This window comes from Carlito syrichta, unplaced genomic scaffold, assembly GCF_000164805.1.
Source record: "Carlito syrichta isolate Samal-C Ts95f unplaced genomic scaffold, Tarsius_syrichta-2.0.1 Scaffold312962, whole genome shotgun sequence".
Classification (NCBI taxonomy): Eukaryota; Metazoa; Chordata; class Mammalia; order Primates; family Tarsiidae; genus Carlito; species Carlito syrichta.
This window is the reverse complement of record NW_007257058.1, coordinates 55182-69448: the sequence shown is the minus strand read 5'-3', so window position 1 is coordinate 69448 and position 14267 is coordinate 55182. Positions and strand designations below refer to the sequence as shown.

Below are 14267 nucleotides of genomic sequence, written 5' to 3'. Positions count from 1 at the left end.
TTGTGAGAAAGCAGGATTTATTGAGAGGACAGAGAAGCTCCCACAGTGGGAGGGGAACCCAAAGGGGTTGTCCAACACTTTTCATGGTTTCTCTGAGCCTTTCTTCTGTGCATTTTTCCTCCTAGAGATGGAGATATGAATTGTATATTAGACTTTGTAAACAGATTTTTTTCACTTACATCATGAACATTTTCCAGGTCATCAGAAGTTCTTCTGTATCATTTTGAATGACTGTGTAGTAGTTCTTACATGGATTTACCATAATTTACAAATTCTCTATTGTTGGACAAATAGGGTTCTTTTTATAAACAATGCTATGAGGAACATCTTGTAGCTTAAACTTTAGAGACATAGATGATACATATATTTTTTGAGTTGGAGTCCCACTCTGTCGTCCAGGCTGGAGTGTAATGACATGCTTATGGCCACTGCAGCCTTGACTTGCTGGGCTCAGGTGATCCTTCCACCTTAACCTTCCAAGTATCTGGAATTACAGGCACGTACTATCATGTCCGGCTTATTTTTTGATTTATTATAGAGACGAGGTCTCACTAAGTTGCCCAGGCTGATCTAGAACCCCTGAGCTTAGGCAGTCCTCTTGCCTCAGCCTCCCAAAGTGCTGGGATTACAGGCTTGAGCCACTGTGTCTGGCCAATGGTATTTTTTTAAAGGATAAATTCCTAGAAATAAAATCTTGCTGAGTCAGTGCTTACAAATATGTGTGATTTTTTTTTTTTTTTTTTTTTGAGAAGGCAGGATTTATTGAGAGGACAGAAAAGCTACCACAGTGGGAGGGGACCCAAAGGGGTTGCCCAAATATGTGTAATTTTTTAAACCTGTTTTTTTTCTGCAACCTGGTCTAGGTGAATTAAACAGAGAATTGGAATTTTGACTTAATTCTTTCTCAAAAGTACTGATTCTCTGAATTAAGTCTTCCTTTGGTTATTAGGAAAAATACACATTTATAAACAATTTTTGGTGAAATTAAAACTTTTGTGTGAGCCTAAATTTCTTATGTTGCTACTGAGGGAATACATTTGTAATGGAAATTAAATCACTAGCAGTTGAGAAACCAAGAATTTTAAAGTAATTGATTGATATTGTCAGGTTTGGACATTTTCATTACCTGTATGCCTTTTGAACTTAAAAGACTTTGACACATTATAAATCTTTTACATCAATTTGTATTATATACCACATTTTCCAGGTTTTTTTTTTTTTTTTTTTGGCCTGGGGAGGGTGATTAATATAATAAGAAATCTCACAACATGAATTAATTAACTATCGAGTGCTTTCTTTATGCTTGGCAAGGGGTATATTAATGAACACAAATCCTTGCTCTCATGGGAACTTACTTTTTTCACCAAAGTTGGATTTAAAAAAAAAACAACTGAAACGGTGTATTTACTTGTTCTAAAAGTAATGATTTTGACTTGTTAAGTTTCTGGTTATTTTGTCACTAGACTAAGCTTCTTTCACCTGTCATATGACTTATGTGGGCAAAAGGGGCAAGACTGTTTGCCTATAGTTGTATTAAGATGTTGTGGTATTTTTATCTGTGGCTGCTTTAATTTTGTATGGAATGAAGATTTTTCTTGTGTTTTAATTTTGGTATGAATTTTTCAGTAAGTTTTAGGATTCTATGAGAAGTACCATTTTATTTTTTATTTTTATTTATTTATTTATTGGTGAGAAAGCAGGATTTAATGAGAGAACAGAAGAGCTTCCACGGTGGGAGGGGACCTGAAGGGGTTGCCCCGAGAGGTGCCATTTTAAAAAGTCCTAAGAATTTTATTGCTTTAATATTTTACACTATAGTTTTAAAAATTATAAAGTATTTACTTATTGTAAAACCATTGAGACAATATAGTAACAAGAAAATATTAAATAAACCTCATTTGCACTATTAATTTATTCAGTAAATACCAGGAAGCAGTGAGTTAAATACTGGTATTACAAAGTATATGATTAATGTTGTTGACCTGTCTAAATGTAGAACAGGTTGAAAATTCCTCAAGATATGTATGACTCTGAAGAATTTGTTTTTCTCTTAAAATTTATAAATTATTGGAAGTACACTTTGGGCTCATGTATGGGATTCTAGATTATCAGATATTATAAATAAACAGGAAAGCAGTACTTTGAGGAACATGAGAAACTTGGTATAGTTAGTTTTTTACTGAACTTACCTGTAAAACAAGAAACTGTAATACTTTTGGAAAAGAGTATAGGAGAGAATCTTCAGGATCTAGGACTAGGCAAAGAGTTTTTAGACTTGATATCAAAAACACAATCTGTAAAGGCAAAAACTGATTAGTTTAATCTCATCAAAATTAAAAATGTTTGCTTTATGAAAGACCCTGTTAAGAAGATGAAAAGAAAAGCTACAAACTAGGAGAAAAATCTGCAAACCACATATTCAAAAAGGACTTATATCTAGAACATACAAGTAACTCTCAGAACCCAACAGTAAAATTCCAAGAAATCCAATTAGAAAAAGGGCAAAATTCATGAACAGTTACTTCACCAAAAGATAAAAGATAGATGGTGAATAAGCACATGAAAAAGATGTTCACCATCTTTAGCCAGTAGGAAAATGCAAATTATTATCACAATGAGACATCACTGCACACCTATTAGAATGGCCAAAATAAAACTTAGTGACAATACACATGCTAACAAGGAGGAGAAGAAACTGGATTTCTCATACATTGCTGGTGGGAGTGTAGAATAGTATGGCCATTTTGAAAAGAGTTTGGCAGTTTTATAGTTAACTTGCAATTACTATATACCTCAGCATTTGCATTCTTAGGCATTTGTCCTAGAGAAGTGGAAAAGTATGTTCACATAAAAACCTGTACGTGAATGTTCTCAGCAGCCAAGAACTGGAAACAACTCAAATGTCCTTTAATGGGTGAATAGTTAAGCAACTGGTAGTCCATCCATACTATGAAATATAGCAGTAAAAAAGAATGAATAATAGATACAAGGAACAACTTGTAAAAATCTCCAGAGAATTATGCTGAGTGAAAAAAGACAATCTGAAAAAATTATATACTGTATGCTTTCATTTATATTTCATTTATATTATGGTCTTAAAAATGGTGAAATTATGGAGGTGGAGAACAGATTCGTGGTTGCCAAGAGATTTGGGGTTGGAGCTCTGAAGGGTTAGCACAAGGGTGCCTTGGAGTGGTGACCAATTCTGGATCCTGAAAGTGGTGATTGCTAGCTGGGCTTGGTGGCTCAGCCTGTAATCTCGCGCTTTGGGAAGCTGAGGTGAGTGGATTGCCTGAACCTGCGGGTTCGAGACCTGCCTGAGCAACTTGGCAAGACCTCATCTCTACAATAAATCAAAAAATTAGCCGGGCGTGGTAATGCACGCCTGTAGTTCCAGCTAGTGGAAGGCTGAGGCAGAAGGATAGCCGGAGCACAGCAGGTCGAGGCTGCAGTGGCTGCTCCAGTCTGGGTGACAGAGTGAGAGCTCCAACTCAAAAAAAAAAAAAAAGTGGTAATTGCTACACAAATCTACCTGTGTGATGAAATTGCATAGACAAATAAATGCATGTAAGACTGGTGAAATCTGAGTAAAGTTTAGTGGCATTACCAATGACAGTTTATTGGTTTTAATAATGTACTCTAGTCGTGCAGTTTCCCTACTGGAGAGACTGGTTAAAGTGTACATGGGATCTCCTGTGCATTATTTTTGGCAACTTCCTGTGAATCTGTATACTTAGGGTGAAATAAGAAGCTAACCCTCCCCCCACAAAAAAGTACTGGTGGGAGGACCTTTACAGAACAAGAGAAGTGGAAATTTGTACTTTAATGAATTACAGGAAAGATTAATTAGAAAACATTTCATTTCAGAATCTGTTTCTGACTGAACTAAGATTTTAAGATTTTCTACTAGGATAACAACATGAAATAAAAGTATGCGTTGAAGCTAATTAAGCAGAAAAGAATTTATTTATTTTGCTTCATTTTAGAAAGAAGACGTAAATGAATGTGGTGAAAGCATTGACAGAAATAATTTGAAACGATCACAAAGCCATCTTCCTTACTTTACTCCTAAACCACCTCCAGATAGTGCTGTTATCAAAGCTGGATATTGTGTAAAACAAGGAGCAGTGGTGAGTAGTTTAACAGAAAATGTGAAATAATGAAAAATGAATATTTACTAGTGAACTCTAAAATTAACATACACATTGCTTTGTTTTATAAAAGCCCCAAAGTCAGAGACAAGCATGCTGAGAAATGGAGTCAGGAGATAAAATTAGGGATTATTCTGTTTATAATTATTTCCTTGACCTTCGAGCAGCCAGGAAAGTGAATGCCGGTTACCATTGACCTTCAGTCTAAATGAGCTTTCCTAACAGTTTGTTTATTCCAGAAAGTTTTTCTATTGGCCCCTACTGCCTTTTTGGAGTTAATCAGGGAAAGAGAGCTGTGGTGGGAGATGGTAGGCCAGGTGCAGGAAGAGGAAGGGTGTGAAGGATCCCTTGATTTGATGTTAAGCTGACCTCAACTGTAAGCTCTATGACTTTGGGCTACTTACTTACCCTCTCAGGCGCTGTTTCTTTTTTAAGGAAAACCATATTATAAAACCTACCATTTAGGGTTTTTTTTCCTTGAAAGATGTAAATAAGAGAGATGTTTCCCTTCACACAGCCCATGTGTACTCATAATAGCTATTATGGGTAAGTACAGATTTTCCCGTACATTCAGCTACGTATAAGGTATTTCTGCAAGAGCAAGTACACTTATCAGTATTTCTAAGATTGCAACATACCTTTCGAAAATTCAAGCCATTCTTAAGTTTGAGAACACAAAAACCTTTGAGTAAAGAAGTACTTAAAACTCTACTGGCTATTCTGTTTGACTTCTTACCACTTTCTGTCAAGATGAATTCCCTTAGGTCAGCCCAGGGATCATTGCTTCGGTTCTGTTTGACCTTAGGCTAAGGGAAGTGAAGCTGAGGGCTGGGGCATCTCTCACTATAGAACGTATAAAATATCTGCAGACGGAGTCAGAAATCTCTTCAGGCAATGCTGCTGAGTTGTGTGTAAATCATGGCTTTTAAGGACACAGTTCTTTTTGTTTTACTGGTAAGTTCAAAATACAGATCACTTAGAGGTATTTAAATGCTTTCACAAAGCTGTATTTCATTCTCAAAAAATATTTGTACAAAATAGGTTTACTAAATATTTGTTGCTTTTTTATTACTATATATTCATACATTTTACACATAGGGAAACTTGATGTGGTTTAATAATATTTCCTGTGCTTGCTCTTTACTTTGCCAGGGAGTGGAAAGGGGGAGGAAGGGGAAGTGCTTTTTTTTTGGTGTAAACTATAGAGCATTAAAAATATGAATTCCTACCATAAAGTCATGTAATAAAAGCTGAAAACCAGTCATCAAAAGTTGAATTAGGAGTTCAAGGTCTGGGTAACACAGGAGGGGTGAGGTTTCATTTTTCTTTATTAAGAGAGTAATGAGGTTTCTCAGTGCTTGGCATTTCTGATTGTGGGTTCAAATCAGAAAAATTCATTGCTGATTAACAATTGCCATTATTGGAAACAGAAGTCTTATGTCTGTGTTCATCTCTGGTAGATGAAAAACTGGAAGAGAAGATATTTTCAATTGGATGAAAACACGATAGGCTACTTCAAATCTGAACTGGTATGTTGCTGTGTTGTAAATGTTTAAAAATGTTGGAGAAGTGTTACATTGAAGTGATTACATAATTTCTTGTACTGTTCTCTATTTCCAGAATAATTCTAGTTTTGAGAGGTACATAGTTTATTTTGTTGTAATGCTTTTGGTTAATGACATTTTTAAAAAGTACAGCTTAAGTAAAATGATCATATCTTCAAAATGGTATTTCACCATGAAAAATCTAAAAATATTAGCATCTCCCTGTCTATAAAGTTCCTCCACAAAGGCATTAGAGGAGCTAGTGTAAAGAACTACATCTCTAAAAGTAAACATTTAAACCTCTGTATTTCTGTCTTCTCTTGATATTTTCTTTTCCTATTTCACAATGACTCTTAACTTGCTTAACATAAGATGTTTTTGTCCTATCTAAAGGTAATCAAAGATCAAAATTCCCTTTTTCTTGTTTGAGTAGCATCTTTATTTAAAATATTGTCATCCGGGTTCGGTGGCTCAGCCTGTAATCCTAGCACTTCAGGAGGCCGAGGCGAGTGGATAACCCGAGTCAGCGGGTATGAGACCAGCCCAGGCAACTTGGAGAGACCTCGTCTCTACAATAAATAAAAAATTAGCGAGACATGGTAGTGCACGCCTGTAATTACGGCAACTTGGAAGGCTGAGGCTGAAGGATCGCTGGAGCCCAGCAGGTCAACACTGGGGTGGCCCTGTTTGTGCCACTGCACTCCAGCCTGGGCGATGGAGTGAGATTCCACCTCAAAAATAAATAAGTAAATGAATGAATGAATGAATGAATAAACAAACAAACATACATATTTACATTGTCAGTTGACCTGAGTTCCACATTAGCTTGTTGAGTAAATTGAATACAGTTCTGCACTTTAAACATCTATCCTACCTCTCCTTAGTGTATAGGTCCTTTGAGAGGAGAACCAGGTACTTTATTTGAATGAAGGCACCAGTACAGTACTGTCTACTAGAACTTTCTGCATGGATGTAAATGTTCCATATCCGCATTGTCCAATGCCGCTGGCTGTATGTGACTAGTGTGAGTGAGGAACTGACCTTATTTCATTTTAAAACTACACTGATTTTATTTCATTTTCATATAATTTAAATTTACATAGTTTTACATAGCCAGTAGCTACTGTATTGGACAGCAGAGCACTAGAGAATAGAGAAGGAATATTTTAAGATTTACCTCAGGAGTCAGCTTTTCTGGGAAGCTTTTGGACTTTGGGTTAAATGTCTTCTCTTTATATGCCCTTGGTACCCATGTATACTTCTGTGTTTTGTAATTATATGCTTAGTGCCTTTGGTACTAAATCAAATGAGCTTCTTGAGAGCAAAGACTCTTATGTTCCCTTTTATGAACACAGGGCCTGGCACTTGGTAGATAATCAATTTTTTTTTTTTTTTTTTGAGTTGGAGTCTCCCTCTGTCGCCCAGACTGGAGTGCAGTGGCCATTCCCGGCCACCGCAGCCTCGACCGGCTGGGCTCCGGTGATCCTTCCGCCTCAGCCTTCCAAGTAGCTGGAACTACAGGCGCGCGCTACCACGCCTGGCTAGTTTTTGATTTATTGTAGAGATGAGGTCTCGCCAAGTTGCCCAGGCGGGTCTCAAACCCATGGGCTCAGGCAGTTCACTCACCTCAACCTCCCAAAGGCGTGGGATTACAGGCTGAGCCACCGAGCCCGGCAATATTTTTTAATGAATGAAAAATCACATAGCGTAGCAAGAATATCCATTTTGCATGAGGGCCTTTCTCAGACTTTAAAGTTTCAGAACCTCATCTGGAAGTAGTAATTATGGTAGCTACTTGGTTCCATAAGAGACCAGCCTTGCTGCCTTAGAATGCTGTACTTGTGTTTGGTTAGCAGGGTAACTCATTGATTTTTGTTTGTTTATTTTTATTATTTTATTTTATGTTTTATTTTATTATTTTTAGATTCAGAGTCTTGCACTCTCACCCTGACTGGAATGCAGTAGTGCATTCATGGTTCACTGTAGCTTTGGCCTTCTGGGCTTACGTGATTACTCTACTTCAGTTTCTCAAGTAGCTGGCACTACAGGCATGTGCCACCATGCCCAGCTAATTTTTTGTAGAGAAAGAATCTTGCTATGCTGCCCACACTGGTCTCTGCCTCCTGGCCTCAAGTGATCCTCCTAGCTTGGCCTTCTAAAGTGCTGGGATGAAAGGCAAGAGCAACATCCCTGGCCGTCACTATTTCAGTTAATGCGAATACTCTTGGGACACATCATTCATGCAACAGACAGTCATTGAGCTCTCTATGACTCTGGTACCCTGTTCTGGGAACTGAAAATAAAGAGAACAGTTTATCAAAGTTCTCTGGCCTTCAGGCATTCAGTTTTGCAAGGGAAATTTACATGTGCCTGCATCACCAGCAGTACTTTTAACGAGACAGGAAGTATAACAGAAATATTTACTAAGTTATAAAAGCTTGCATGTTGGACATTATGTTGCAAAATTTATGAGGAAGAATGAGCTAGGGAAATATAGGGAAGAGTTGGGGAAGTTATACTGTGTAATTAGGAATATGTTACATGTTTAGAAAATGCAGATGATAAAGCTGAAAACTTTAATATATTTATAGTTTCTGACCTTTATTAGTACTAAGATGCACAGCCCACCCCTCCACTTTTAACATTTCTGCAATCTTAGGGATGTGTCTTAGAGTTGCTGAGGGTCAGGGGCAGTAGCAGCAGCTATAGCTGTGCTGTGCTGTAGTTGTTACTGCTTGCATGCACAGTAAGGTCCAGAAGACTCCAGCATCATAGTGTGCAGAAAGGGGTGTTGGAAGCATGGAAGAAAATCTCAGGGACACAATGGAGTATTCTTAAGAAATGCTGTATCACCAGCACTCTTTGGCACAGAGAATGGCATGAAGTGAAAAATACGGGCATTGCTGGCTCCAAGTCAAAAAGTGATTCATAAAAGCTGGAATCTGAATCTGTAACTACTTTATTTTGTTTATATTTTTTATATATGCTTAAGAATAGTATGTGATAAAAATGTTTAAAGTATAAATGAGTTCCTTTGCAAAATCTTTTTATCATGGGCAAATGTAAACATAAAGTAAATAGACAGAAATAGTCTACGGAACCCTCATATGCCCATCACCCTAGATTTCATCATTGTCAGCACATGGCTCAGCTCATCTTGCTTCTTCTGTTCCACTACCTACTTCCTTCTTTGTATTTGAAGGCAGAGTCTGAGTATCTCATCATTACATCTGTAAATACTTCAGTGTGTATCTTTAAAAGATAATTTAAACGTTTAAAAAGTAAGTATAAAGGACTTAAGGGCACAACTGAAAAACTGGTGAAAATATTTGCAACATATATGAGAGATAAACATTAATATTTCTAACATAAAAAGAATCTTAGAAACTGAGAGTCTTCTTCCTTATCCTCTTTGCTGTCTTTTCTTCCCATCAATCCCAAACAATTAAGATTCAAGTTTATTAGGTGAGGCAAAACTGTGCTGGTGGTCATGGTGGGGGTCAGGAGGAACCAGCATATCCTGGTGTGGGCAGTCAGAGCCCATGCAGGGTGAGGTGGTATAGTCCTTTTGGGGGGTTAGCCTGATAGGGAGTAGAGAGTAATAGAAGTCAAGTGTCTTGCTGTCAGAGAAACTTGACACTTTGGTAAATGAACGAATGTGTCAGTCTGTCAGTATGTATGATGAAGAATGAGATATTTACATAGTTTCAAAGTAGCTATCTACAGAACATAGTACAAGGGAAAAGACTAACTTTACAGTGAAAAAACCTGGCAGATACCACTTTAATCAGGTTGGTGAAATAATTGAAATGAAATTCAGTGGTATAATGTACATTGAAATCATTTACCATTTGACAGGATAACCTGAAAAGAAGGCAACATCGCTTCAGTGGTATTTCTGCCAAAAGTACGTGATCTAAATCTGATCATGGGGAAGTATTAGGCATACCCAAATGAGGGATATTCTACAAAATAACAGCCTTGTGATGTTCAAAAGAGTCAAGGAAAGAATAAGGAACTGTTCCAGACTAAAGAAAAGGAAAGAGATATGACAGGCAGATGATGTCCATGCTTCTGAACAGAATCATTTTGCTCTAATAAAAGACATTTTGGGCATGATTTTCTGATTTTGATGGTTGTTATCTAAGAGAATGTCTTTGTAGGAAATACACATGGAAACCTTCAGGGGTAGTGTGGGCCAGGTCAGTAATTCACTCTGAAATGGCTCAGGAAAATCAGTTCTTTGTGCTACATTTTCAACCTTTGTTGTAAATTCATGATGGTTTCAAGCTTTAAAAAAAGAAAATTGAGAAAATATCTGGTAGGAAAATGAACAAAAAAACCCCATAAGTAAACAATTTGCTTAAAAATTAAGAAGCCCTTAAAAATATAAAAACATATTATTCAACATTATTGATAATTAGAGAAATTAAAACTGCACTGAAATACTTCTCATCTAGCATGAGAAGTCTGTGATTGACTGAAGAAATTGGCAGGCCCCCTCTCCTAAAAGCAACTATAAATGCCATTCTGTAAACAAAAGGAACCAAGACTTTGTGAAGAAATGACTGATTTCATAGCTGGAGCAGGGAAAATACAAGCTGAGCCCAGAACATCAGCCTGTGCCAGAAAATAAGAAAGTGACTCAGAATGAATCGGACATGTCAAAGGGACACAGAAGCCACCTTGAAGGGGCTTTCTATGACCAAAACTTAGACAATTTAAGTAAGAAAATAAACGATGATATTACTGGATCATAACCCATAGAATAAAAAAGGTCATGAATAAATAAATGAAGAAGGAAAAGCATTTCCTCATAGTAAGGTTCTATCTTAATCTATATAGATGAATTGATAGGGATAGAAAATTCACCACTTGACTGCCACTGTAACAATGGTTTCAGGCAAGAATCCTGAATGTTTGATAAAACTCATGGGCAAAATTATGATGGGAAACTGGGTAGCACATAGTTTGCAAGTTCTCGCTTCATAAGATACTTAACAATGACAAAGGGAAAAAGTAATATTATAGTTACTGATAAAACTGACCTTAAGCAGGAGGTCAGGGTTAACACACCAATAATGGGACAAACCACCATCAAGTATATGTGTCCTGATAATGATGCACTGAGAAGAATAGTGTCGCACCTGTGGTTTACTGTCAAAAATGTATAATCTGAATCTCAGCACAAATAAATATCAGACAGACTTAAATTGGGAGATATTCTATATAACTGTGTAACTGTTCTGAATATTTTAAAACTCTAAAGATCATGAAAGAAAAAAAAAGACTGAAGAACTATTCCTTGGTAAAAGAGACTAAGAGGTATGGCCCTAGATTGAACCCTGGGTCAAAAAATAGTTTCTATTTTGCTGTAAAGGAGATCCTGGTGGGACAATTAATGAAATCTGAAGATAGTCTGTAGATTAGATAATAGTCTTACATCAATGTTGAGTTTCCAGTTTTCATAATTGTACTGTGGTTATACAAGAACACATTCATGTTTTAGGAAATATACCCTGAAGTATTTCGTAGTAAAAGTGCATCATATCTAATACTTGCCTTTAAACATTTAAGGAGAGATATATGTACTCACATATATATTTACTTATACCTACCCAAACATAATGGTAAAACAAATGTAAAATATTAACATTTTAGAAAGCAAGGTGTAAGTTATAGAAATTCTTTGTACTATTTTTCTAAGTCTTGATGTCATGGTATATTCAATGAAATACATATACAGTATTTCATGGAATGTGTAGTATAAATATTATACTATTAGGAACCAGTCACATCTTATATTTGTATCTTATATCTAGTTTTATAATGGGTGAGGTAATTTACATGTCTACTCCTCACTTTCCTCGTAAATAATAGTACATGTATTGTAGTGTTGTGGAAAGTGTAAGTGAGATAAAACGTTTAAAACCCAGCAGATGTCTTGCACTTAATAAATGTTTAATAAATAGTGCTTGTTAGCTTAATGGACTCATATAAAGGTGATATTCATAAAATGACAAATTTAAGTTAAAGAAGCTGGGTATTCACTGCTCTGGTGCCTTGTAAATCAAAGTGACATTCCACAAGAGGAAGTAATGCACTTACTTGGTACACAGGTCCACTGGGGGAATGTCTGATAGCTAGTGGCCACGAGACAGCTACACGTCATTAAGGCCAGAAATCATGTTATATGTGATATCCTTGTTTCAAACAACAGTGCATATAAGGTTATAATTTTGGAGCTATTTTGATGATAAATGGTTTAAGAAAATATCCTAGATGTGCTTTAAGAAAGAAGTCTAATTTTCACATAAATCTCCAAGTAAGACAACTAACTGACTCTTGAAAGCATTTTATGAGTAAATGTCATGTATCTGCTTGTTCTTTTTTCACTGCCAGGAAAAGGAACCTCTCCGTGTAATACCACTCAAAGAGGTTCATAAAGTTCAGGAATGTAAGCAAAGGTAAGGAACAACTCTGACTGGATGCCTGGTATAACTTATTAACACAGGATAGTGCTTTAGTTTGATTAATGTGCTTGTAGATTATAGTTTTCCATATTAATTGTAGTTTAAAACTCAATAGTCAAGATATGCTAGAATTGTCAAAACCTTCAGACTAAAGTATTTAAAACATTTTGTTTATTTGAAAGCTAAAAATTAGGAAATGTAATCTTTTTGTTTCTTCGAAAACTAAAAATTCAGAAACAACTTATTAATGGAAAGGAAGAGTTTAATCTGACCAATTTATAGTTATGCCATTAGATTTGACAAGCTGATGTATTAATTTTAGCATTTCAAAGGTGCTGCAGAATACAGCTCTTCAAAAAAAAATGTGTTAGATGTGCCAGTGTTTGAGCAAACTGGTTTCTTCACAGTTAAAAATTTTAAAGTTGCTTTATGAACCTTTTCTGAAAGTATAACTGTATAAAATATGGAAAATTTAATGTAAAAACACAAAAATAAATGGGAAAAGGTAATTTGGTTTTGTTAAATTAAATCAGTGTTTTCTCTCTTATATTTATTTATTGGCACATACTTGGTACTAGGTAAACAAGTGAAAGAAAAACTATCAAACAACTGCTATTTAAGTACAATTAGATATTTTTTTTTATAACAGTGACATAATGATGAGGGACAACCTCTTTGAAATTGTAACAACGTCTCGAACTTTCTATGTGCAGGTAAGATACTTATTTGGAAATTTTAGGTTCTTCTGACAAGAAATTAATAATTTTAGAGGTGAAATAAACATAAATAAGCTTATTGCTTTTGAATTTTAAAAATATGACAACTCTAATTCATCAGCTTAATAAAATAATGTTATGTAAAGAATAGGGTTATATGTTCAAGAAATGTGAGTAATTAGTGAAATAGAACTAAGTAGTATTTGGAGGAAGGGAAATGCTATTTTAACTTACATGTTAAATGTGTATCTTCAAGTTGAATTACTTGTGCACATATTTTAGAATTTTGATTTTCCTATTATATCAATTTTTGGTAATCTTATAAAAAGGAGAGATGAATAATACCCATTAGATCTAATGGTAGGCATCCCCTATTTAAGTTTAAATGTACTTTTGGCTTACCACATTGAATTATTTAAATAGAAAGTTTTTTAAAAGATTTATTTTTGCTTTATTAAAGTTACATATGCTTATTTCAGAAAATTTGGAAAATATAGAAAAAAATATTTTTTTTTATTTTAAGAAAGTAAGATTTATTGAGAAGACAGAAAAGCTCCCACAGTTGGAGGGGACCTGAAGAAGTTGCCTGAAAAAATATTTTTGAAAAGATGGTTTTTAAAACACACAATCCCATATTCAACCAATCATTTCTTTTTTTTTCTTCTGAATTCCTTAAGGCATTTCTTTTTATAGTAGGTAGGGTCATACTGAATATAGTGTTATATCCTATTTGTTTCATATATTGTGGTCATATTTTCCCATGTCATTAAAAATTCTCTGAAAACCTTTTAGGACTGCACTATACTCCACTGTATGGATGTTCTACAAGTAAACCATATCTTTATTACTCTGTTACTGAATATCCATTTGCATAGTTTTCAGACATTTAGACATCTTTGTGCATAAATTTGTCTGAATTTCTTCAGGATAAGTTGCTGAATCAAGATTAACTATCAGAGCATGAATCTTTTTATCTAATTGATTTCTGGAATTGTGTTCCTATAGTTTTTCTTTTTAAAAAGTCTTTGTTTATATTATTGTTGATTCAAAAATATTATCCTATATCCTTAAAGTTTTTGTATTTCTAGACTCTAGAAGTAGGGGTCAGTATCTCTGTACCCCTCTCAAGGCCTTGTTTAATTTGATTAATTTTATATTAAGGTTTTATTTATTTGAATTCACGTTGAAAGTCAGGCCCTATCTAGGAATATGATTTTTTCGATATGATTACTATCCAATACTTTTCTTAGGACTTAGGGTACTACCATAAATTATTTCTAGAAAAATAATATGTAAAATGATATAAAATTTTTTTTAGATTACACAATTACATAAATATTCTTTTTTTTTTTTTGAGTTGGAGTCTCACTCGGTCACCCAGAC

General features: G+C 35.1%; 1 protein-coding gene across 3 annotated transcripts in view; it reads left to right on the top strand.

The window, feature by feature from the left end:
- PLEKHA1 (pleckstrin homology domain containing A1) overlaps positions 1-14267 on the top strand; it is a 64474-nt gene that overhangs the window by 44609 nt on the left and 5598 nt on the right. For all 3 annotated transcript variants that reach the window (XM_008070101.1, XM_008070102.1, XM_021718602.1), the window contains 4 exons: positions 3987-4130; positions 5612-5680; positions 12098-12162; positions 12818-12881. In XM_008070101.1, coding sequence (XP_008068292.1) covers positions 3987-4130; positions 5612-5680; positions 12098-12162; positions 12818-12881 — 342 coding nt within the window. The remainder of the gene's footprint in view (positions 1-3986; positions 4131-5611; positions 5681-12097; positions 12163-12817; positions 12882-14267) is intronic.